Source organism: Haemaphysalis longicornis, unplaced genomic scaffold (genome assembly GCF_048455015.1).
Source record: "Haemaphysalis longicornis isolate Haplotype H1 unplaced genomic scaffold, Haemaphysalis longicornis Haplotype H1 scaffold_9, whole genome shotgun sequence".
In the NCBI taxonomy this organism is placed as follows: domain Eukaryota; kingdom Metazoa; phylum Arthropoda; class Arachnida; order Ixodida; family Ixodidae; genus Haemaphysalis; species Haemaphysalis longicornis.
The window spans coordinates 48,143,325-48,169,290 of record NW_027526460.1 but is presented as its reverse complement, the minus strand read 5'-3'; the positions used below and the strand labels follow the sequence as shown (position 1 = coordinate 48,169,290).

The window sequence follows — 25,966 nt, the reverse complement described above, 5'->3', positions numbered from 1 at the left end:
GCGCCGGGCGTCACACATAACCTGGTCCTCGCACGCAACTAAATATTTTGATAGATATTGTGAAACTTATCTTCGTATATTTCCCTCAGACCCACTTTCACTACCACCAGGCTACTGACCTAAGGCTTATCGGTAAGCTTAATCACTCTTCATTATGCCGTAATATTACGCGTCAATGCACAAATTCGGGCACGGCTTAAGGTTAAGCTACTTAACCTAATCAGCTCTTACGGTATTTATAACCAATAAGGCTATTAAAACTGTCAAGCTTCTCTTTAAATAAAGTGTGCAGTCAGTATCGTTGGATGCGTTCAGCTCGCCCGAGTCCTTTTGTGCGTCATTCACTGGGGAGGCCTAGCTTCCAGTGTAGCGAACTCTATCGCTTCTCGCTGTGCTTTGTCGCGCCGCGCTTCAAGGGTTACTCGAAGAGAAAAGAAGGAGCGATTCTTGCCCGTTCCTCCTCCGGAAGCAAGGAGAGGGTGTGCGGGAAGGAAGGGTAACTGTCCCCGACTTTCGTAAGCCGGCGTTGACGAGCGGTGACACCACCGGATGCAGAGAAACGGAGGGGCTGTTCGGGCAAACACGGAGCTTCCGATACCCAAGCGACGCCTTTGAGCCTACATGTCGCGACTCTGAGCGCGAGACTGGATTTTGACGGCTGGAACATGTCGCGGCACGCTCCAGTCAGCAAGGGGCGCATTGCTTTTTGGCTGACTGCCGTAAGTTTCGGAACGCGTAAATGTATGACGTTGCTCGGTTTGGCTACGAGCGTACCAGTCAAGGTATAATACCCCGTCTTCAATACTCTGATTTGCGTGTTCTGGCAGGCGCGTGTTGAATTTCATTTTTTTAAGACAAAGGGAACTTGGTTTTATTGCAAAATAATTCTCGAAATAGTTGAGAGCGAAGTTAAAGTCGAAGCTCAGGTCAGCAGATGTTCAGCGCTAGGCCAGTGCAAGAGTTGTTTTGTGAACGAAGCACTCCGACGAAGAACGACGCACAGACCCCGCATCGGTTCGTTGTTTTCAGTCCACCGCCTCTCTTGTGCGACCCTCGATCTAGATTCAGGCCTGTCGTTCTTGTAGACTGAACAGAAAGGGGCGCTGGATGCGGCAGTGACTGTATGACATCATCGCGCTTGCCATGCCTGAAAGACATGAGCTCGGAGATGAAATCAGTCACTTATCAAAAGAAAAAAAATGACAGTTCAGAACAAAATGCTTGATAGTACGACAGTGGGGCAGTTTAGCTCCCATGTCGGTAACTTTAAGCAAATACGGTTTACTTCATTTTTTTTTCTTATGCGAGTATAGGTTTTGTGCGTCCGGTTGTGGAACATAGCAAGTAGTAATCTAAAACCCGTATAAGTGAGAAGGATCATGCCGAAGGGGGTGATCCTGGAGGAAAGAATAGATGCAATGGAGACTTCAGCGGATACGTGCGAGTAAATATGCAGTCTGACGAATAACCGTGGGGAAGTGGAGCTTGGGAGCTTGCTTGGTTTGGCTGTGACGAGAACTTTGGAACCTTCTGTCACAATTGCGTTAGGGTACGCCTTTATTGAGTGCTGCCTTAAATTCGCGCGGCACACGTTCGCCGCAATCATCCGGGAACGTTGTAGCTGGTTTAACGGAGCTTTAAGCAAGAAAAAAATCACAGGGAGGACACGATACAATGTCAAAAATAAAAGATCCCTGCTACCGTAACCTCTTCAAGATTAGGACACTAAATGTCGCCTAATATTTCGGTGTCAGAGTAGGTGACGAAATTGCAAAAAGAAGCAGGGTAAAAGGAGATGCCCAAGGGTGAAAAATGTGGTTAACGTAGGGCTGCCATACTACTCCTACATAGACACATCACACTTCGGGGGCGAGGGCGAAGCGAAGCGGCATCGAGTATTGCTTATCGGGTGGCAGTTGTTCCGCCATTTCTTCTTACTCTCTGTACTCAAGTATTATGCTGTCAGTCGTCGATTCAACAAAAGGTTGGTTCGCCGACAAGGCCGGTATGGAAATAAGGAACGGTCGACGGAGGCTAACCTCCGCAAATTCGTGCCTGCCGAGTTCAGTGTGCAGCCTTCTCTGACGCCGCTTCTTTGCAAAGGGTTTTAACCAAGATGACCAACCAACCAACTAGTCAAACATCAGTACTTCTCAGCTCCTCCACTATATAGCGCCCTACTTGCGCTTCCGTAAGTTAATTAGGGGTCTCCTGTCCCCATCTTCCCGTGTTTCGACTTATTTGTGTTTGACGGGTACGAACCCTTGGGCTCCTGTTGACCCGTGGCGCAGACATGGCCGGCAGCGTGGTGCGCTTCGACCCCAAGGGCGACGGCTTGGCGCCGTACCGCATCTACAACTACCAGCGGCAGGCCAACACGTCTCGGTACGAGTACCGCGCCGTGGGCCGCTGGCTGGACGAGCTTCAACTGAGTGTGGACGAGGTCCGCTGGAGCCGGGGCAGCCGGCGCCTTCCGGTGTCCATCTGCAGCGCCCAGTGCGGCGTGGGCGAGATCAAGATCGTGCAGGCGGGCGACACCTGCTGTTGGATCTGCAACCGCTGCGAGCCGTGGCAGTACGTGCTGGATGAGTTCACCTGCGCCGACTGCGGCGACGGCCGCTGGCCGTACGCGCACAAGCAGAGCTGCTACAACCTCACCCTGCAGTACATGCGCTTCGACTCCATCTTCGCCGTGGTGCCCGTGGTGATCGCCTGCCTGGGCATCATCCTCACGCTGGCCGTGGTCGTCGTGTTCCTGGCCAACAACGAGACGCCCATCGTCAAGGCGTCGGGCCGAGAGCTCAGCTACCTGCTGCTCTCGGGAATCCTCATCTGCTACCTCATGACCTTCGTTCTCCTGCTCAAGCCCGCGCCGGCCTCGTGCGCCTCGCAGCGCTTCGGGGTCGGTCTCGGCTTCTCCATCATCTACAGCGCGCTGCTCACCAAGACCAATCGCATCTCGCGCATCTTCGAGAGCGCCCGCAGATCGGCGCGCAGACCGTCCTTCATAAGCCCCAAGTCGCAGGTGTGTGTCGCTGGGCGAGCTTGGCGCCGGGAAAGAATGAAAAGGCTAACGTGGCAGCGTGGTATATTGACTTGCTAGTATGGGATCATACTTTCAGCAAGTACGAAGGAGCAAAAAAAGTACTATCAGCTCAAAAAGCTTGTGATATTTAACGAGAAATAATTTAGCAGCGTAAATTTCTACTTACTTAATCAGTGGCGCGGACGTGCAACGTCAACAAATATGCAAATGAAAGTTCAAATACACACAGTTGAGTAAATTTGTGATGGGTAATGAGGCTGGAGGAATGTCAGTATGTTATTGATTCTACGGCCAAATCAAATAAACCTCGTGTAACTTATGAACAATTTATCTGACAATTTCTTGAGTCATTTGAAAGTTGAATGGCGAGGATGTAAAATGTTAACAAGTCATTTAGCAAGATCAGATTTGGAAAACTCGATAATAAATATTTAGCTACTCAGCCAGCCAGCACTTTCTGCTACAAGATGTTTCAAGGATTGCTTATTGTTCGCTGGTGGCTGTCAACAAATTTCTGCCCTTCAAATGTAGCTTTCTAGTTGTTTAGGCACATTAAAATTACCTGCTGATTATTCGCAATTTCGGTGAACTGTTTAAAAAAATCAGATCTTTAAAATTGAGTATTAGATTCCTGAAAGACTATGACTTACTGCAAACTACCTGAATTACTCTAAACCAGTGAACATTGCTGTATCACTGTAAACCACCAGGAATTACGGTAAACCTCCGTGAACGTGGCTCAGATCTCGTACACGCTAGACTTTCTTTTTCAGCCTTCACATAAATAACGGCCGCCGTAGCCAATACTAAAACCTACGACCTCTGATGCCCAGATATGCAACCAGCCATTAACCACCCCGGGTCAGCGCAGCGCACGATCTTCTCTCGGCAGCGCGCGCTGGTCACGCCAAGAACACAAGAGATTGCGGCACTCGGCTGCACGTGCCGGAGTGTGCCGCAGGGAGTGGTCCTGTCCCCTTTCCTTTTCAAAAACAGAATTGTTATGTCGTGGCGCAGGTGGTGATCTCGCTGATGCTTATCTCGGTGCAAGTGGTGGCCAGCGTAGTGTGGTTCGTGGTGGAGCCGCCCAGCGTCCGCCGGGAGCACCCGGACGGCAAGCGGGACCAGGTGATTCTCAAGTGCCGCATCAAGGACTCGAGCTTCCTCGTGTCGCTCGTCTACAACATGATGCTCATCTGCGTGTGCACCGTGTACGCCATCAAGACGCGCAAGATCCCCGAGAACTTTAACGAGTCCAAGTTCATCGGCTTCACCATGTACACCACCTGCATCATCTGGCTCGCCTTTGTGCCCATCTACTTCGGCACGGGAAACTCGTTTCAGGTGAGCACCTGGTGCGCTGTTTTGCTCAGAGAACGAAGTTTAGGTGCTTCGCCGAGTAGGACCAAAAAGGGCGTGAAGGTTAAAAAAATAACTTCAAGAAGCTTCAAAACTGAGTACGGTTTGGCAGATCAACTGCAGTATATACGCTGAGGCCAGATACACAACGCTGTCCTTCCCGTTCTCTTTTTTTTTTTTCGTAACTGATCTACAACTGGCTTTAAGTGAGCCACTACTCTCGACAAGGTTGACAGACGGCGGTATATAGTTGGTCGTCACCTCACAACTCGGTGGCCACCCTTCTAGACGCCCAAAGGCACTAGTAAATCATTATGACAAGGGCAGTACATATGGAGCTTTTACTTCTACTGATGGGCTAAATACTGCCAAGCGGTGAGCTTTTTGCTTCGTCTGTACTACTTTACGAACCTCTCAACAATTGACGCAACAAAGGCCCCTTTCCCTGCAACATTGTCGTCACTTACCTCTTACTTGCCTTTTAAAGCAGTGCCCCCTATGCCTGTAACTAGGACATGTGGTAAATTAAGACAAGGTGGCTAACTGGAGTTTGTTAAGATATTTTTTAACAACGAAGCTGTTTAGCAATCAGTTGATTCCGGCGTTTCAACAAAGATGGAGTAAAGGTCGTTGCGTCGATGAAGAAGAAGCAAATCAGCTGCAATTGGGGACTTGAACCATCGGGATGGTCATGAATGTTGCGTACAGCTTCGCTATCTTCAAGTCTTCCGTGTTGGCGTGAGCTTCATTCATTTTTTTTTTAATTTTGAACTTTGAATCCACGGAAAACATCCTATGATAACGGAATTTAACACATTTCCTGTTGCGTAGCGTTAGACCAGTTTGGTCGCCGCACCACCGCCGCGGGGAGCGCATACGCATTCAGTTCCAGGGACGAGGTTTCGCCCCGCTTGGAAGTAAATCAAACTTTCCAATTCAAGAAAGCTTATTAATTCTCTATCGCAGGCGAGTACGCGTGCTGGCATTTATGTTCGTCGATGATTGTCAAGTTGTGGGAAAGTGATTGCAGCGGCTGCTACAAAAGATGCCTCGGATGAAAAAAAAAAAACGCGTAGGTATAATATACGCTACATTATTTTTTCAATGTCGGGGGGAATCTTATCATGTATTGAATTCTTCAATTAAAGAACGAATATTATTGCTCTCTATTGCACGCGAGTGGAAAATATGTACGTTGATGAGCGTAAAGTTGTGGGGAAGGGAACCTTCCCCCCAGAAGCCACCGCAAAAAGTAAGTGCTGCGTTATTTTTGGAACGTATGGCTGAAATGTATCCTACTGGCACATCCCATCGTGTTATGATCTAGCATTTCTTGCCTCACGTGTCTCGCTCATGACTTTCGTAATTTCTCGAACAGCCGCGACACTAAGGAGCTTGGTTAGGAGCAGGCAAACTAGCTACAAAGCTCCCTGGCCTGCGTTACGAAAAAGAAATAAAATCGCTACGCTTAGTTTCTCCCGTAAGGCTTGTCGTCACTGCTGCGGTTGCTTGTTTTGGCGAGACGTTCCGTTGGAATTTCCCTGCGCGCACTGCAAGAGAAATGCGTAGAGAGGAATTTCTAACAGCCAGGTCGTTGAGAAAACTTCGGAGCGAATCCGGTATTCTCGCGTGCGGGCCCGTACGCCGTCATTGAAGCCTAGCCCATCAGTGGTTAATTTCTGACCGGCGGCGCAGAAACGTTAATGATATTTCTCGCTGCAACAAAAAGTGAACACGGGGTGATTGCAGTTGAATTTCGTATTTGTCTTGCCTGTATTTCCCCAAATACAACTTCGTTCTCTCCTACTGTATTTTTTCTACGTTGTATATGAAATAAGTTCATTCCTATCGTTCTTTTTTTTGTAAATCTAATTTTAAAATACCCAGTTCATAAGACGAGCCAAGCCATCAGGAAAAGAATGCAGCCCCAGCAACGGTATACATACGTTTTTAACGTACGTTTGGGTTACATTCCTCTTTTTTCGCGTAAATAAATATCTGTAAATTCTAATCTAAAGGAAGAGACAAGGGTTGGTAGTAGCATCTTCGTTTTAAACAGCCTATGCGAAAAGAGCGAACACATCACGGAGCACTGCCGCGTAATTTCTCAGTAATCACAGCTTTCAGCCATGTATCATTCCGCATTGTAGAATGGGTTTATGAACTTTTCAGTGTATGCGAGTACGCGCAACTTAACAGAGAACATGGTGACACCAGAAAGAAGACTGGATAAAAACAACTTGCTAATGGTCTACAGGTTTTTTGTTTATTTTTTAACGCGCGGTTCTGAGTTGCGTCTCTTGGCAAATGGAGGGAAGTTAAAACGCCTAAAATAAATAGCAGTGCAACTAGAAACAACTTTAGGCACCAAATCTACGTTTAGGTCTTAAGATGTTAGACACCATAGCGTTACTTTGTGGTTGCGGAAGCGTTTTAGAATGGCGCTTCTGAATTCACTATAGTTGCTCTCGAAGCGCTGAAGGTCAACTTAGAAAGCGAGACCAGCAGCAACGGTTTCTGGGGCGCAAATGCCGCTCAGAGTGCACCATTTTTTTTTCTGTTAAATCTTCCGGCAGTGAACACTAGTTCTTCGATAAACGGGTGGCAATTTCTTGACAAGCTATCACCTAGTGCTCGACGCACCGTGCCAACGTCCTCAGCAATCGCGTATCTTGTCTATATTCTCCGCCTTAGTATCACTGTCAGCAAGCCCACCGGTCCGCCTCCTCCCTTACATTCTCAAGTTATGGCTGCGGCCGTTTGCAGCTTCAAACGGGCGTTCGCCGCCGTAGTTATTTCCAGTTGGCGTTGATGACGCACTTCCGCGGACGCTTGTTGAGCACGGCCCATAAGCACGGCTGATAACCAAGGCAGCCAAGGACGGCTGGCGCCCACGAGAAATCGCTGAATGAGCCTAGTAACGCTGACGGGTTAATTTAATCATCCACAAATTCTAGATATACACAGGCAGTCGGTAACCTGCTTCCACGGTCAATGCTTTGAAACCCGCATTTGGGCTGCCACTTCTAAACCGGGGCATTTTTCCGTCAGCTCTTTTTATGGTATGAAGTCAGCTATCACGTACGATGCGTGATTTTGTTTGAAACCGGAAGCAAAGTAAGGCCTGTGTTTTCTTGCTACATTTTTCACCCGTGTATTTATTTTTGCAGGTTTTATTTTTTAAAATCTGGCTCTGAAGCACAAAGGCGTTATAGGCAGTTGAGTCAGTGTGGAAAAATTTCTTATGCGCTAACACGGGGGTAACGCGATTCGTCCTTCTCCCGTACCATTTTTACTGCGTGAGCAATACATGCCGCATTTCGGCAAACGTTTCCACCATCGATCCGCGGACACAGAGCGAAAGAATAACTGAAAACGACGAGGCGCGCCGAAAGCGAGGTGACGTCAAGCCGAGGTGGCGGCGGGGGCCCTGCGTTCGCCCAGCTGCCGGCCGTATTGCTTGTGAAGCGGCGGAAACGGAGACTCGTTGGAGCCTGAATGCTCATCGCCCAGCTTCCCAGCGCAAATAGGAGTGTGAAACAAGTGCAGGCCGAGCAGGCGCAAAAAGATTGAATGATAATGACGGCAACGAACTGCCGATTCTGGTCAACAACGAAAATAGCAACAGGCGGCCAAGGACGCTGCTAAAGAGAGCTAGCGTTACCACTGATATGGTTAGAACGCAAAGCACTGTTGGTGCGGTGCGCAAGAGGCATCCGAAAAAAAAAAAAAAGCCGTGTTTTGGGCTTGTAAAGGCGGAGGAGACGTGCGCATGGCGCAGAGACCCAAGTTCGCGACGGAGAGGAATGAGATGCACCCGCATTATTAAACGACCAGCAATAGATCTTTCTGTACTTGTTCTTATTTCCTACAGCGAGAGCCTCAATCTAGGAGTGTATAATCAGACGATCACAACCTTTGCTTCTGTTGTTCTTGCTGTCGTTTTATTCTTCTTCTTATTATTATTATTATTATTGCGGCTGAGACGTGAACAATGTGCGCGTAGCAATATTTCAGCCAACAATGTGCGAAGAAAACATAAATAAAGAAATGTCTTACAAACTTAGCGATCTACTACCACACGGCATAATTTCTTGATAATTTGACTCCTAAAGTATAAGGGTGAGTCTAATTTTCTAAAAAGCAACGAAGAGCAACACGTCAGGATGCCAATACAGTCGCGCAATAATCCCGCACCTCGCTGTTGGAGTATCGGTTGCCGGTACTTTTATTAATCGCAGCATTACCCTCATCGAAAACTTCTAACTACCCCTATTCAACATAACTTACTCCCAGTCACAGTACATATTATGTTCACGTACCCGAAACCACCATCGCTGTTGTCGGCTGTGAGATCATCGGCTGCCTTTAACATATTTAGTCACGGTTTGCAAATGTGACAAGTGAAAACACAATCTTAACATCTAGTTGTGGGGAAAAAAAGCGGCGTCTGTCAAATGCATTGAGCCGGACAAGTAGCTCCTCCAACGCTCTCGTTGTATATTTTCCTAGTTCCACTGAGTCGCGATGTAATTTCTCGGTGGCGCCATTCTTGTGGGTTCCCATTCGCGTACTAACGCAGCCTTCGGGGCCTTGCAACATTGCCAATCTTAACAGAAACACAATTTGACTGAGCCGCATTCACTCGGTTTAATTACAAAAGCAGCTGGTTCCGGTTCATGCTGCCAAGCCAGCTCTCGTTTATCCAGGAACTAAACGCCACAAGCTAAACACTCTTGTCGGAAGCGTGCACTGCCGCTCAGTCGAGAAGAGGTTTGCAAAGCTTTTACGCCCTAACAAGGAAAAAACGGAGAAGCGAACAACACGGTTCTGTGTTCGGGCAAGAAAGCTCCCCAAGCCGGCAAATTTTTGTTTAAATATTATTATCGATGAACACACAGCCGTCACCCTAGCTGTCCGACATCCGCCTTCCATTTCATTTAAATCTCACCGTCTTTTCCTGACACCTTCGCAGAGAACGGTGCTGCGGAAGCAGCTTACTTACTTTCGCACCCGTTTTTGCCAGGTTGCACCGGGGTATTTATAAATTTACACCGGGGCCGCGCAATTACACTTTTTTTCCCCATGGAAGTGGGATATTTTCGAGCGCGCGCACGCCCTCTGTCGTTTGTTTCCCGAAACGGGAGCGCCCCGAACGTGAGTAGTAACGGCATTAGCTGTAACGTACAACTTTTGAATATAAACACGCCTGTCGGCTGCAGAGCGTGTTAAATCCGGGGTCGGAACGGGGCGGCTGGCAACTCCCAGTGCTAAGCTGAACTGCCGGCCGCCGCTCTTTTTGATTTTCCCGCGCAAGAAAAACAAGCGGCTCGAAACATCAACCCGGAAAAGTGGCGGGAAATATAAACAAAAGTTCAGGAGGACCGATGCAAAGAGAGAGTGGAAACGGGTGTGAAGGAAAGAAGGAAGGACGCAGGACGGCAGGGGGAGGGGGGCGGGTGCACGGGGCTGAGCAACGGCGAGTAGCAGCGATTGCTCAGCGGATGCTGAATCAATGAAAGAAGAGCAGCGGCTGAGAGGGGAAACAGTAAAAAGAAGTAGAGAACGCTGTGGCGCGACGTTTTACAAATAACCCTTTCATCGCGCGCGCAGTGCAACGCACACAGGCGTTTCAGCGCATTCGAGAAGGCGCGGAGTTCGGGATCAGGCGGAGGGAGCCAGAAAGGCGAAGACAACGGAGGGGGTGACGCAGTGCCTTGTTTGCGGAGAAACTGAGAGTGCAAAAAAACGCTGAGAACGCTGAACAGGAAAGACGCGAAAGAAAGGCCAGGAAATAAAAAGAAATGAGGGCGTCGCGCGCCAAATAAAAGAAGGTGGTATCTCCAATCTCTCCTCTCCCCTTGGCAGAAACACGTTGCACGGGCTTCATCCGGGATGCGCAACGTATTGGAACTCATTTATCAGCTCACGCAATATTTGCGGACCCGGCCGGCCACCCGAGGCCCGTCGCCTATAGTGTTTCGCCGGCTTTGTGCGAGCCAGCGCCCTCTCGAATTGCAGCGCCTCCCTCCATCCTAGCATGTTTTTTCCCCTGCTGCTGCAAGCACAGAGAACAGACAGTAAACGCAATCCACGTTCGGAACTTTTTTCTTTTGTTGTTCTTTGCATGGTGAGGTGAAATACACGCTGAACTAGCTTGAAGAAAGCAAGATGGTTCTGGAGCGCTCACATGTCGTTAAACGCGATTTCCGTTTTCTTTTTATTTTTGTCTCTTTTTTTTTTTTTCTCGGGAAGAACACAACATGGTACTTTATCACGACTACGAAACGGAATAGCGGATGTTGTTGCCGCCGTTGTTGGAGCTTTTTACGGTATGGCGGAAAACACTAGCCTTGAGGTCTTACTGTGTGGCCCTATTTGTGAAACGCGCTACAAATTCAGCAGCTATATAGATCAGGAACATCGGCGGAACTTTGCGAACTGTAGGTATTGAAGGAGCACTGCTTGCTCTCAGTGTGTGTGCGATCTGCTTGCATGGCTGTTAGCCCCATTTTACAAAACTGTTTTGTAGATTTGACGCATCGCATGGGCTGTCATCGGCGCGGCCCCTATAGTGGTTTGTAACTACGCCGTCACCACCCCCTTTAAATCGTATGCTGCTGATTGATTCATTGTAGGGTCTGACGCACCGACGCAACGCAGGCGAGTAGGCGCACCGTACTGGAGGGTTCCGGATTAATTTTGACCACGTGGGGATCTTTAACGTGCGCCGAAATCTCGTACACACGGGCGTTTTTGCTGAATGGTATGCTGTTAAAGTGGGATGTTTACGCAATTTGGCATCTGGTGTTCAATTCACTGCGCACAAAAAGTGAACCCGCGTGATTGATAGGTAAGTGGCTTTGCAATATGTTATAGCTTGGCCTAAAATACCTTAAACCGCTATTTTCTACTTAAACGTCGAATAGGAGGATGGATTTCAAGTAATATAGCACACCGAATATCATTTAAAGCCGATTGGGTAGCAAATCTGCAATCCAGCCCTTTCTGAGACGAAGTAGTTTGTTATGTAACCCGGCGAGAACAATGAAAAAAATTTCCCCTGCTCAACTGACACTTTGTTAAAAATTTGAGAGCAAAATTATCCGCTGGACTACATCCGTTTTCAGGGGCGTTGTTTTTCTAATGGGAATGAATAAATCTTATGACAGTCACAGCAGCATCGTTTTATACAGTATAAGTGCAACATAGCTGATTAGATCGTGAATGTTCTCAACAACAACGGTGTTGCTATGGGAGGTTTACTGTACGTTCTATTTCGACCGGCCAAACAGGACCCCAGGGCAGCTTTCACGCAGGCGCTCCAATTACCAATAACTTCAGCCTTGTGAATGTTATACTCAGACTGCTACTTTCCTAAAGTATTGGCTGCATTTGCACTACTTTTGTTTATTGTAATATCCCTTTTCTGGGTGCAACATGCGAAGAGGAGCCCACGCGTTTAAATTGCTCTAAAGTGCGTGCTGTGTGAAGGTCAGTAAAAAGACAAAGGGAGTTTCTCAAGTTTAAAGGTAGACTGAACCCATTAGGGACCCATCTCACTGCCCTTCATACAATTTCATTCTAAGTGAGCACACAGCGGAAAATAGCGAAAGTGTTTTCGCGGAGTTTCACGCGGTTAGCTTGTCGTTTCCCTCTGGGACTCGAGTTAAAATCCTTACTTCAAATCAGAGGGTGATCATTAATATTCTCATCGGGACATTGGTAAGAAATCTGCCTTCCAGCGCTCAGTTATGAAGAAAGTGACGCATTAGCAAGATGATTACATGCCAACGCGCCAAGCTATTTATTGAATCTTTCAAGTCGACAAGCGGAATCGGTGCCTGTAAGGACAGTGTATGCGTTGGTTCATTGGTCATGCTAATCGCGTAAATCGAACTACATTTTTCAGATAAAGTTCTTCTGCAAAAAAACAAAAAAACTAGCTTGTAGTATTCGCTAAAATTTGTGGAAGACTTGTACGCTTTGCGCTGCTCTCAAGTGACGACGGCTACACCTTAAGTAAATTTATCTACTTAGAGTATTTTATTTCATGCCAGAGCCCTTTTTGTTTTGCCACAGTCTTGAGCACTCGAACTACTACAGCCATTGCGATGCTACGGTGTCTTTTTATACTCCTACTTCTTAACACTAAAAACTAGCGTTATTTGTGATATTTCAGTCACATCGAGTACTATAGCGGACTCATTTTCCTCGTTTTTTCTAATTTGAGTTTAAAACATGCTCCAGCCATAAAAATACGATATGAACGAGCACAATGATTTTTCGTGATACTAACAAGAAAGTAAATAACGCGCTTCGTGGCTCGTTTTCCATAAACACCAGAGGAAACACGCCATCTGGGATGGTAAGATAAAGGATTTATTCCTAAGCCTAGTCGTCGTCAGAAACCATTTAGCGAATCTCCATATTTTTCCATAGACTGCGTTTGCGATGCAAATACCCCTTTGCGTTCAAGGATTTAGGCATATCTTCCTCATCACAATGTGTCCTTATTCGATACTCATTCCGCGCTTTATAATATCGTTTCCGTGCACAAAAAGCTCGCCATTTTTTGTTGCCTGCGATCTCTCCCTTGCAATGCTTCTTCCACACATCTTTCTATCAGAGTTTTTTTTTTTTTTTGCTACTAATGCTGCTGTCCCCCGTTCTTGTCGCAGCATGGAGGTGTAATTTGGTTTTGATTGGTAGATGGCGTAAACGTGGATCTTAACGCGTCCTGTAGTTGTACAACGTTCCACGCGTTTCGTGCTGCAGAGTTATGTCATTCTTGGGAAAACTCAGCGCATCTGAAAAAGGTACTAGGTTCTTCAATATCCCTTCTGCGCCTTGCAGTGTTTTTTATTCGTTTTCGTTATTATTCCCTAGATTACGAAAGGATTTTACCTCACCCTTTTGGCATGCGTATTTGCGAGGTCTGCATCCGAACAGGTGCGCTAAAAATGGTTTGCAGCGTTCGAGATTCTGAGACGATGACGGTACACGAAGGACCGAGAAGTAGAGTTTTTGTGCATTATTTTCTGCGTAGCAAAGTCATCTAACGCCAAACTATCGGTTTTTCGAGAAGTGTCGGCGGTACCTTCATTGCTGATGTTTTGCATAATGCAAAGACTCAGGCAGCTAAAACTGCGCCAAGAGAAACTAATATAAAGGCATCAGAGGCTCCCGTGACGTTATCCCCGCAAGTATTCCACGCATTGTGAAGGAGAATTTAGAGCCAGCGGGTTTTTCCGGTGGTCTTAAATTCTCGCATGGATATTTTATTCAGTATCACACCGCTACAAAACCAAATAGGATTAAGGTTTGATGACAGAAGCAAACAAGTACAAAAGTTCGACAAGCTAAGTTGAGGTCTGTGCTGACGAGCGGATCTAAATCAGCGGATAACAAACGCACAGGAACCTTTGCCCTCGTTGCCTACGATTTGAGAAGCATCATGCATGTAGACCCCCCAACGACATATAAAATAGCCTGCCTTGTGACTGGGGGCCTTCTCGTGGGACACGTCACGGGGAGATACAGCGCCGCCCCTCGTGCGAGCGAAGTCATCAACGGCAGCGCCTGTGGCTACGTGACGTCAGCTTTCTGTTTAGTTCTAACGGTATTGAAGGACTGCGGTCCCACTCAAGAAAACGGCAGCCGTTCTGGGGTGCTTTACACTGCTCGAACGTTCTTATTGGAACCACTGGAGCCAATACGCGAGCCAGACTTGTTTTTATGTTCTGTTTTTGTGGCGTTTCGATCCGCTTCCGTCCGAGCGAGCAGCCTTTTTTCGGGACAAGCTCATCCAAAGCTTGTACGTTTAGTGCGACCAGTGGTGGTTAGCGATCTAGCAGAACTCTAGAGCGCTAACGTGTGCTGTGAAGGCGACGTCAATAACAAGCCACCTCTGTAATTTCCTCATCAGAGAAGCGCAGGCTATCACCTTTTTTTCAGACTGTCCTCTGCCTCCATGTCTTCCTCTTTGTGATTGAGCGTTTAAGCAGAAAAACTCAGGTCTCAGTATTAACGAAACCAACAAAACTTGATTTGATTGATTGTAGGGTTTTACGCGCCGACGCAACGCAGGCGATGGGGCGCGCCGTAGTGGAGGGCTCCCGATTAATTTTGACCACCTGGGTATCTTTAACGTGCGACGAAATTTCGTATGCACGGGCGTTTTTGCTTTTCGCCTCCATCATAAAAGCAGGCTCGGCAGCCGGGAATCGAACCCGCGTCCTCGTGCTCAGCAGAGCAACGCCTTAGCCACTGAGCCACCGCGGCGGGTGCCTTTCATTTTTAGGGCGCAGCCCTTCGGCGGCCGTCTCTGGGCGTATTCGAATTCGCCTCAAGTGTCTCGTGACCTATTTTTGTTTGGAGAAATTTAACAAAAGAAACGCATCAGGAGAACTAAACGTTTTTCACACTTGTAACCCAACACCTACAACACTAACAAGTAGGTAGCATCATTCGTTTGGTAACATCATTCGCTCAGATCATGCAAACCGAAACGGTTTAAAGCAAACATATTGGTATGGTTGCTGTGTGCTTCCTCATTCTTATTGCTACTTTATAAAGGACCTTTAAATACCAGGAATTTCCGTAAATTGCTGCTTCCCCTCCGTTGGGTTGTGTCTCATATATGAAGGAGCTAAAGGAACACTTTTTCACACTGACAAATTTTCATGGCAGTACGAGATTAGCAACTTCGTTCAAAGCGTTATTCTACTAAATAGTGTATATTACGTGGTAGTAAAAAGTTTCCGCCCCACTAATCGAGCAGGTGATATCTGGGTTTACCTTCCGCTATTTAAATGCACCTTTACAGCTTCGCCTCAAAGGAAAAGAATGAATGTTTAAAATAAGCCTTCTTTTCTCCGCGAGCTCCTCAGGTATTGACGGAAACACGTTAGGGTTTTGTAAAGATACGTGTTGTTGCACTCAGGCTTACCTTCCCCGAAGGCGCGGTATAATTTTTTTCTGTGAGCAGGAGACCATAATTTTCCTTATCTTGATTAAGTCATCCTGAATATTCTGTTCCAAGCCGCTCAAACGAGACTAATTCTTCAGTAGACTGGTTATTCCAGCCTCTAATCAAAACTCAGTGAATGGCGAAGTTTGCAGAGAGATGTCGCGGCAGCTACCGTGAGTCAAGGACCCAGCGCCCTAGACGGAGCAATCGTGCTTCTTTATTCGATGTGATCGAACCACTAAATTCTGATAATAATGGTGCGCCACGTGCCCCTGCCCACTTCCCTACCTTCTTCCTTTTCAACAAGCGATATTTTGAGAGTAAAATCTGATTTGGTTTACCTCCGCTTCGTTCTCGGAAAGAATTTAAAGGTTCGCTTCTATACTTTGGTGCAAGCAATTGCAAGAACTTTAACATGCGCGCCGCTTTTCTTACATAAAAAAATGACATGGTATGTTATCAGGCCATTCTTACCGCCTCCGGCGGATTACATTGCAGCCATTGCATTCACCGGAGCATGTTTGACATATTTTTAAGCTTCCCAAACAGTGTTTTCAGTCAGCGGATTTTCTATACACCCTGTGGTATTATCGTAACAACGAGGCCGTGTTTCAACTGGCCGAGATTGCGAAAAGGAATCTTTTTTGTGCAGCCTATAGTGCCTTAGGTGACGCATTCTTCTGGAGCAACGACGTGATTTATCCCAAGTCTGTCAGTTCTTGCGGGAAAGCCCAAAGTTTCGAACGATAACAAAATAAATGTAATCTGACTTGCTGAACCAGCTTTCCGTTTAAAATGTGCACCAATAGGGATTGTGGCAATCGTGCAACGGCGGCTCTGGTCAATCTCAGGTGGTGGCCATTCATACCACCTTGTGCCGGATGACGAAGAAACTGTGGACAGTGCCACGAGCTGGGTTAGGGCATGGGAGACAGCGGGGGGGGAGCTATTGCGTGGTTGAACTTTCATGGCATCGGACCTTGGGCCGGCACTCGGAATGAAGGTGTGGTTTTCCGGGTACTCGGTTTCGCTCTTGGGTACCACGGGCAGGGGCTACGACTTCGGCACCACAGGATCTATAACAGAAGTAGACTGGGATTTATGTCAACCATCACTAACAGGCCGCAAATTGTCTGTCCTCTAGCCAGCACAGAACGAATCGGATAAAACAGCCGCAGCAACGTGAACACTACAAAACGTCGAATTTAGTCCCATCGCTGTACTATGGTTTAAATCCCCAAAATTCTAATTAAAGGTCCGAGTCAACTTCTTATAAGATGCGAATGGGAAAGGGTTAATGTCCATTCGAGCGGTCTTGGGATGACGTGGCGCGGAACAGATGTAGCGGTATTGTGTACGTTATAATTTAGAAGTAACGGCCACAACGTCGGTAGGAGTGCACTGCGCAGAGCGCTCTGGCTCGGTGGAGACTGCTGCCCCGGTGAGTGGGTCCAGCGCATACCAGAGTCCGCCCTCCTTTCTCCACTGCACAGGCGCACAGCTCCTCCGGCTCCGCGACTTTAGTTACAAAGGCTCTGCGTCACTAAGCTTTCCTTTTTTCTGAGCTTATACCGTGAGTGGCGCGTTCTTGGTGAGCCGCAGGTCACCTCGCGCCCCGTTGAAATGTAAGAACTCATACAAACGCCGAGATGGGTCATTTATTGCGTTCGAATTAAAATTTCAATTGGCATGCGCAACATCACTGACGGTTTTCCCGCTGCCTTTGCAAAACAGTCAACTAGGTAATCTTTCATTCTTTCTCGTTATTCGGTTCACTGGCACGCTCTGTTACGGGTAGCTGTCATTTCCCCTGTAAAGCGTGCTCCATTGCACGAGGACTATTACAAGGAAGATGCCAGCTTCCAGGCGGTGTATAACTACATTGTTTACGGGCTGTGTTTACGCTTCCACTAACTCCGGTAAACGAGAGGAAGTGGCCAGCTGGCGGCTGCTAAAACATTCGTATTTAAGCTACAAATTCACGGTGAGCGTAACACTCTTTCGTTTTTATTTTAAATTCCAAGTGTGTTTATTACAGGGTGCAACACGGAAGCAGAGGCCGCCAGCTTAGCTTCTTGCCGCTATGATACCTAACAGCTTCAGCGAACAATGTAAGCGTAAATGGGAGGACTCACTTTATTGTCACATTATCTAAGACACGTGACCCAGGAGCCGTCTCGCTAAGCCAATTCCAACGTGAACGCCAGCTTTTTGGTGCTATGTGCCATATAATGGCTTTCGCATTAAGAGAGCGCCTTTTAGTTAATGTGGGCTCGCCACACCTGCTCCCTTTTATCAACCCGGCACCTCTTCCACACATATCATTAAAATGGAGGATGTAATAAAAGTTCTCAACATTAGTAACTCTTTCGAGCACTAGGAACCATTTTAAGAGCAAATATTTGGTTGTCGGAAAATCTACTCTTTGAAAAATACCACCCACACAATTGCATACTTATCGCGTAACACCGCAAATATGTCTAGCGCTGCGCCTTACGCGGCAGTTACAGCAGACGAACTAGAGACAAATGCCCGCGCATTACGTTATGAGGGCACTTCCAACCCGCTCGGTCTATAGTTGTTTCGGCACTCCGCGTTAAAGGCGCTCAGTAGCATTGCGGACATCGTCTACGTAGGCCCCGCCCGCCGAGATGATAGGTTGCTAGCTCCGTAAGTTCCTCCCGATAAATGACCAGTCAGGAATCATCCCAGCACTGCGAAGGTTAGCCACGGAGCGGGCATCCGGCGACCACCTTCATTAAACTGTCCCCGCTGTTCCGCGGATGCTCGAAGTCTATCATGCGGTCGTGCGGGAGGGATTTCCAAGAAAGCCTCTGACTCTTCTTCGATATGAAGAGGCAGAGCAACCAACCCCCACGCTTCCCTCCTCCTTGGCTAACCACTCGATCATGGAGAAAGATACACCGATTTGTCTTCGAGCCCGCAAAGGGCCCTCCGAAGATTGCTCGGAATTTCGTGTTCTACATTTGCTGTGATTTTTGAGGCTGCGTTGAGGTTTTGCTGGTCGCGGATATTTATGACGAGATTAGCGTAGACTCGGGTAAATGTCTAACCAGAAAGCTGGATTTTGTTCGGGACGGGGCCAACCTCCAATTTTGTGCAACCTCTTGGAGCACACCTGATGCATGTTTGAGTCACCGCGATCTTTTATTGGGTCTTCTGTATGGATGCGGCAGGGAAGCGCATTGCTCACTGCAATGCAGAGGGTTTTCGACATCTTGGAGGCCATGGTTTCTTCCGTGAAATATGTGCTTTCGAAACAGGATTACGCCTCGTTTCAATTTATTATTTTAACAAAACAAAAACATCTAAACAATACAATAAAAAAAATATCGCCAGAAACAATTTTTGTTCTGAAATGTATTCCGTAACCTTTGGAGGGCAGAATTCCCATGAAAGTATCAAAATGGAATTCTCTTTCCCTGGATGTTCTTAAGCAAGCAATTTTATATGCATTAAATTGTCATATTCTTAATTTCAAGTTCAGGGTACCATGTAATGTTTCTGATATTTTTATAGGCTGCGTTCCCGCTTGTTTCACGTGTCATTACAATGTTATAAAAAGCCCATCTTGCTGGGATCAAATCTTTGGCTGCAGTATTTCTAGATAAATAATCTAAATTACATCGGCACAATGACAAAGAATAAGGCGATAAAAGATTGAAATGCAGCTTTTAGTACATATTTGCCTTGTACCAGTAAGTTCAAATTGTTGCTAAAATCGGCGTAAGGTAAATTAGAAAAATGGGCTGGTGTATTCACGATGTACATTCGATTTAGGCGAACAAAAAAGCGTGTTGCTGTCGCCTAGTCAAGGTTAATGATTGTATGCTCTCTCTCGGTCCGTGCTCTTCTAAAATTATACGCGAAGCCTTTTATGGCTGTTTTTAAGGCGTTAGTTTTCGAGATTTTTCAAAGTGATGGCATCTTTTTTTTACTGTGCTCCGCGTTCAGTTAGATTGCAGTTTGCGCCAATGTTTTTTGGCATAACACAGCCCAGCGCCTGACCATATTTCATTAACAAAAAAGTTATAGCAGCCGACTTCTGCCAAGCTGAATTGATAAGTCCAATAAAAGTTTATTCATAATTTCTTCGATTAGTCGTTTACGTATCAGAAAGTTTACAGTGTGATTTGTAGTTTCTCTTGTGCTGGGAATGAAGCAAATACACCTCATTAGGGTCATTATTATTACATAAAAGAAAGCACTTATGTTACAATTGTTTGACAACACAAGTTTGTGCTGCTCCAGGACATAAGCTATAACTTCGTGTCTGAAACAGCTGTTCAAAGACTGTTAGATGATCACCAGTACACGCGGATGTGGCGGATGTGCATGCGTACGTGCGTGCATGTGTGTGTGTGCATGTGCGTGCGTGCGTACGTGTGCGTGCGTCTGCGGGTGTGCGTGTGTGTGTGTCAAGGTAATGCGCCTTCATAAAAAGTCGTTTCTTCAACATGAAAGGAGGTTGCTGACCATGCACAGAGCATTGAACACCAAACACTTTCAAAATGCTTCATGATATTATTGTTACTGAAGTAGTTGAGGTATAGATTATTTCGGACCGATGGTAAGCGCTATACACCGAAGGTTCGCCTTGCACGCGAACAACCTTACAAGGAAACTTAACAACTACAAACATTTTCCCTAATTACATTTTGGGGCCTTCATTTTGTATCCCGTGAACTCCATCGCATCCAAAACAATCGCAACAACAACACGCCAGAATCATGAGCGTGAAGAGATTCACAAGAAAACGTATAATAAAAGCGCTACTTTTGATGTTGCCTTTCTTCGTTCTCGTTTAAAAGTTTTTCCAGGCTATCCAAACAAGGTCTGACGGCCTGATGCATTATTCAGGGGCTATTAGCACCCGGTAGCTGGATGACAAGCAGTTGGTTCGTTTGTATGTTTGTTATTATTTATACGAGCACCGTTTCCAGCCGTTCGGTTTTGGGCCCTGCTGTCGATGGAAAGATTCTAGGTATAACCTGCGCTCAAATAGCACTTTGTCACCATTCAAAGCGATCGGTTGTTGCAAGGGAGCTGAAACCCCCCCCCCCCCCTTATTCGCAACCCCCATGAGCATTTTTTTAATAACGCCTTTACGATACCTTGCCTGGCCAAGCCTGGGCGATGGAATCCAAACTAATACGGCCATTTGCATTCCGGAATTTTTTTCGTTGTTTCCCATTCTTCCAGCTGTTTTAATCTTTCTGTAGGTTTTCTGCTGAATGTTTTGTTGATCTTGGTGGTGGTGACACTGTTTGCTGAACAGTGCGGGTTCAGCAAACAGTGCCATCGAACAGATACCGGAAAGACTGAACCCACTAGCGCACGAGCGGAGATTCAATAATTTATTCACAAAAGTACTTCAGCGAACTTCGTGCATTGTTCGCGTTGTCAAACGTAGAACGAAACGAATCGCAACTTTGTTTGACACGTCACACTCCTTATCTTCGCCGTGCCTAAACAACCATTGTTGGTTGCAGCAAGCCGAAAAGGTACGTTCTTTGAGCAGTTAATCTGTTCACCTTTCACTTTTACGACCCCTAAACTTTCCCGAGTGAGCTCGTTATGACATCAGCCAACAGAAGCGTACTTTTCATGCTCTAACTTAGTTCCGCACGTGCGAATGTATATATTGAGATGGCTCTCCGCATTATAGTGCCAGTGGGCTCGTGCTGCCATTCCCCCCCTTGGTGCACATCCCAATGCACCAGGGGGGGTGGGGGGGGGGATGGGAGCACGAGCCCACTGGCACTATAATGCGGAAAGCCATCTCAATATACACATTCGCACGTGCGGAACTAAGTTAGAGCATGAAAAGTACGCTCTCGTTGCACTTGTCCCTGGTGCACATCTCTGGTGTCAATCATGAGAAAGGAATTGTGCGAGTCTTTTCGATAATTCGACTAGCTCATTGGCGGCGTCTGCCCAATTTGATATAAAAGAAAAAAAAACAAATATTCAGCCTCTGCCACAGCCTTTTAGTGTGCGTCGTCAGAAGCAATTATGAGGGTGGTATATGGAGTTACCCATAGGCTATTCGTTTGTTTTTGCACTCAAGACTCGGCAAGGAGATGTATACGTAGCACGACCGCTAGTCATTCTGGTAAGTTTCTCCTCTGTCATAGCTAATCCTCCGAGAGCACTTCAACGGCTTGCCTTGCATTCATACTTCGCTTTGGCGCGGAAGGCAAGAGGCAATCTTAAAAGTGAAAATCTCGGCACTCGTAAGGATTACGGTTCTGATGCCCTCGGTACATGCGATGCAGCAGAGTACAGTAGCATGCGGTACCCTATGCAAATAAAGAAAATAAATAGATATTACAGAATCAAGGCCACGGTAACAGGCGATTCTACATTGGGTAAAGCAATTTATTCTCTCCCCACGCAGCCGTTTAACACTTCACCTGATCGATAGTTAAATTTCCAGCACTCAAGTTCGCAAGATTCGTACTGCGAGCGCAGTAAGCCTGAAGATTATGTATGCGGGGAGCGCAGCTTCCGACTTCCTCTCGCATTTCTGTTAAAGCTTGCACAGAGCACTAATTTAACTAAGTAACTCCACCTTGCGAGCGGGATTTAGTCTGGTCTACGCTTTCTTTTTTGTGTGTGAATTTCTTATTGTAAATTTGTTTTCAAATTAGGTTCACATCTTTTAAATATAAGAACTTTTACTTTGAGATGGGTATTAGGTTAGCTAAGACAAATCCATACGTTGGAGTTTTGCAGCTGTTATAAGTTTCTATGTGCTAAGGATATAATCCCATTCGTGATAGCAATTATAGCTGCCGCCCTATAACTGACAAGACATGGTACACTAAGGGGTACACGCTACCTATACCTTTCATCATTTATGTGCGTTGTTCGTTTTCGGGCTGGATTTCTGCGCAGTGTGTATGTGACTACTAACCGGGGTTTCTACCGTCCTAAAAGTTAGAACCGCTTGCAAGTAGCGGTGACCCAAGCTGCATTGCACCGAATGGTGCACGCCAACGCACGGTGGCAGAAACATGTGCAGTCGCTTCTGAAACAGTCGTAAATGCTAAAAACGAAAACTTGCAAGCAATAACGCCACAGCGAAAAAAGTGTGAGGACTACACGTGGAGCTTTCAGGTCAAAAAGATGAGACAAGTGGTAGCTGTATCGAAAAAGGCGATGGGGGGACGAAGACACAGCAAGACAACGGGACATTGCGCTACTAACAACTCGTTTAATTTCACCGCAGTTTCTTCTATTTTATAGTGTTACACAGCAAACAGGAGAAAGGTGGAAAGCGGTGAAGGAAGATGCAGGACACGATCTTGCATTATCAGGAGACGATCCTGCATTATCAGCCTCGTGTATTGCGGCTTATTTGTTCGTGTCCGCGTTTCACTCCTTTATGTCATAACGTGTGTGTTTGTTTCCGCCACTCTTTAGTTTAGAGCGTTCGATTTCCCTCCTGCTTTCCGTTTTTCTCTCTTTCACCTCATATTACGTACCGCTTGGAGGACTGTGTAAAGTAGTGTCACGTTATGATTACGTTCTGGCTGCATATACAAAATATTTGCGCGCCTAACAAACTACCTTCTGCAAGCTTCATAGGTTGCCAACGCAAGCGGCAGGAGTGAGCGTGCACTCTTTGTTTTCTTCCGTCTCTTCAATGTAGACGCGTATGACCCACTAGTCTACGAAACTCTCCTGCAACGCTGTGCTCCCAGAGATACGCGCGGAGCAGCCTTTCAGGCCCCAGCGCGCGCGCTTCCCCTCCTCGTCGGTGAAAAGAGCCGGATTCAGCGCTCCCGGACAACGTCGTGCCTACAAAGCGGGCTTTTTGCTCGTACGAGCGACGTGTGTTCGCGTAAATGAGCGCTCGCCGCTGGTTGTTTGGAAGTTATAGGGAGAAGCAGCGCCTTTTTGGCGCCCAAAGCTAACGCTCTACCGGCACCGCTTGTATTCTCTCAGCAAATTGCGCGTCCTCGCGCCGGGCGCTCAACTTGTCAACGTTATTTCTCCCCCAAGCCCTGACGTGCTTCGCGATTCTTCGAAGCACGAGTTGGGTTGTTGCCGCGGGTCTTCTCGCCACAGCGTTCTTAATGAGACGTTAACAAACGCTTTTGTGTCGGAAGAAAGTTGACTCACAAATAGCGTAGTTTTTTTTTTTTTTTCGTGTGCAAGCATCTTTGCAAGACACGAGTCTGTGGTGTTATAAGGAGAGCGAGGCATGGTATTTCACTGACTGGACGCAATGCGGGCCACATTTCTCGAGAAGTAAGTCACGAGCAGGCTTTAAAATGACGAAAAATTAAGAAAAAAAATGAAAAAAAAATGACGCAGGTAATAGCTGTATGTTGTTACAGCCATTACATTCTCAGAATACGTTGCAGCAAACTACAGCCCTGCTTCTAACACGTAAGCCCAAAGCATTTGCAGCCAGCCCTAATGATGCAACCACCTATAAGTTACACAGTGATGACGTCCTTTCGCTCGCATTTTGATCCTAGTTTCCTAATTTACGGCCCAATGGGAGCCGTCATCGTGCGTGCCGTACCAGAACATGATTAATGGTCCCAGCTACAGCCGTTGGCTGCGCGGCCATCACTTCAATCACAATTACAACGCCTTTTGGCGGCGAAAGGTCGCTCAGACCCGATATCAAAAGATGAACGAAGAAATGAATGTTAATGCTTCATTTTGTAGGAGAAGCCCCGGGGGACACCTTCAGCATATCCAGAAATTTTGCGCGTGCGTAGCACGCACTGTGTTCCCAATAAAGGTGCCCTACTCCGTCATCGAAACAGTGTCGACGATTTATACTCAGTCCCTCACGATAACGCCAAAGACGCATCCTTTCTTTCGCCTCAACCATTGTTCTAATCGGCAGGGTGTTCTCTTTCGCCTCTGACACGCCCATCTTTCTTCTCTTTCTCCCGGATAATCTGCCGTTTTGTCTCACCGTGGTTTCGCGGCTCAGCGAAGACCCAGGGGAGCCGTAGTGCAAAGAACGCACTTAGCGGGCTTTGTTTGCAGAAAACTGGTCCTTTGGGGGCCCTGCGGTCTTTGAATATATCACCGTGGCCGCGTCAAAGACTCGTTCCCGTTCTCACCGGTAAACGGTGATTCCGACGCTCGACGAATGCGGGATGCGGGCTATTGGACGTCAGCCGTGAAGAAGAATGGTCGGGATTCTTCTCTCAAGGCTCGCACGGGAAGTTTGCAGAGTCCGACACTGCCCGTTTTATGGGTCCTCTGCGACCACCTATCCTCCGATGCAATGAGATCTTATCACTCGGCGGAGCGAAAGTGTCTTCGGCCGCTACGCGTGGATGCAACTTTGTAGCAGGGAACCGAGCGATTTGGTTCTCTCGTTCTTTTTTTTTTTCCTTTCCGGTCATTATTAGGCGGTTGCCATAGCGTGTAAAAAATGGGCAACCGTTAACCGCTTTCGACACAAAAGGTGTAGTAGTTTTGCAGGGAAATAAATGTAAAAAAAATGATAATTCTACTTGATAACATAAAAACAAACTGACACAGTGTCGAAACGAAACTGCTCTTACAGTGGCGAAGTGGTGCTGTGAAATAACTTACGTAAAAAAACTGACGTGCTATTTCGACCAGCCTGCCATATCAATAGGCTGCCAATATACCCTACACGCTGCTGGGGTCGGCCAAGGACTCGTACGAGGGATGAACTACGAAAATGCCGGGGAAAAGGGTGAACTCAGCTAGCACTCGATAAACGTCGCTGGAAGTATATGGGAGAAGCATTGGTCCTGCGGTGGACACAACCGGGAGGATGATTATGATGATGATGATGGTGATGATGATGATGATGGGCATTTATTGACCAACTAGGCTGAAGCAGAGAACTTAACTTTGGTAGACAATGTAAAACGAGTACGCTTACGTTGGAAAGCGTTTTTGTATACAATAAACATCGACATCAATTTCGGTATACTAGCTGAAGATAGCTTGGCCGAATCGACAGTGAAATGTTTCCATCACGTATTGCTCCAAAGAGTTCTAGATTGAGGTGGTATCGCGCGGTTCACATAACTATTACATTTCGACAACAGCAGTATACGCTATATTTCACCGAAGTTTCACTGCGGCTGGCGCAAAATATGGGCTAGTGTATCTTTACGTGGGGCGGTTGGCTTCGAGGTCGGGTACAAACCTGATCAGGTTCGACGGTTGGCAGGTGGTCTCACACACTGTGTGTACCATCACACAGTGTGTGATCAAAGCGAGGGTGAGCACGTGTCAACATTTTTAAGTGCGAATGCACTTCTTAAGCGAGCCTGAATCGTCCGCCGCCGTCGTCCGCATAGCAACAGCTGCGGGTGCGCGCGCTCCTCGTCTTCCTCCTCGTCTTCCCTAGCAACGGGGGGAGATGGGCGCGAGCTACTCTCCTCCTCCTCTCTCCGCTCAGTGACTGCGGGTGTTGGGCGCCTCCTCTCCACTTCCGGCGGGAGAGCTCTCGCTCGCGTAGCGGGCGCTCCGCATTCCGACGCGTGAGGGCGCTCGTGTAGCCCTCGCCGTAACGGCGGGCGCTACTCTCCTCCTCCTCTCTCCGCTCA

General features: G+C 47.1%; 1 protein-coding gene across 2 annotated transcripts in view; it reads left to right on the top strand.

Annotated features, from left to right (window-relative positions):
* The window catches only part of Mglur (metabotropic Glutamate Receptor), a 269,734-nt gene that overhangs the window by 231,709 nt on the left and 12,059 nt on the right, over positions 1–25,966 (top strand). For both annotated transcript variants that reach the window (XM_077684454.1, XM_077684455.1), the window contains exons 6-7: positions 2,292–3,025; positions 4,064–4,390. In XM_077684454.1, coding sequence (XP_077540580.1) covers positions 2,292–3,025; positions 4,064–4,390 — 1,061 coding nt within the window. The remainder of the gene's footprint in view (positions 1–2,291; positions 3,026–4,063; positions 4,391–25,966) is intronic.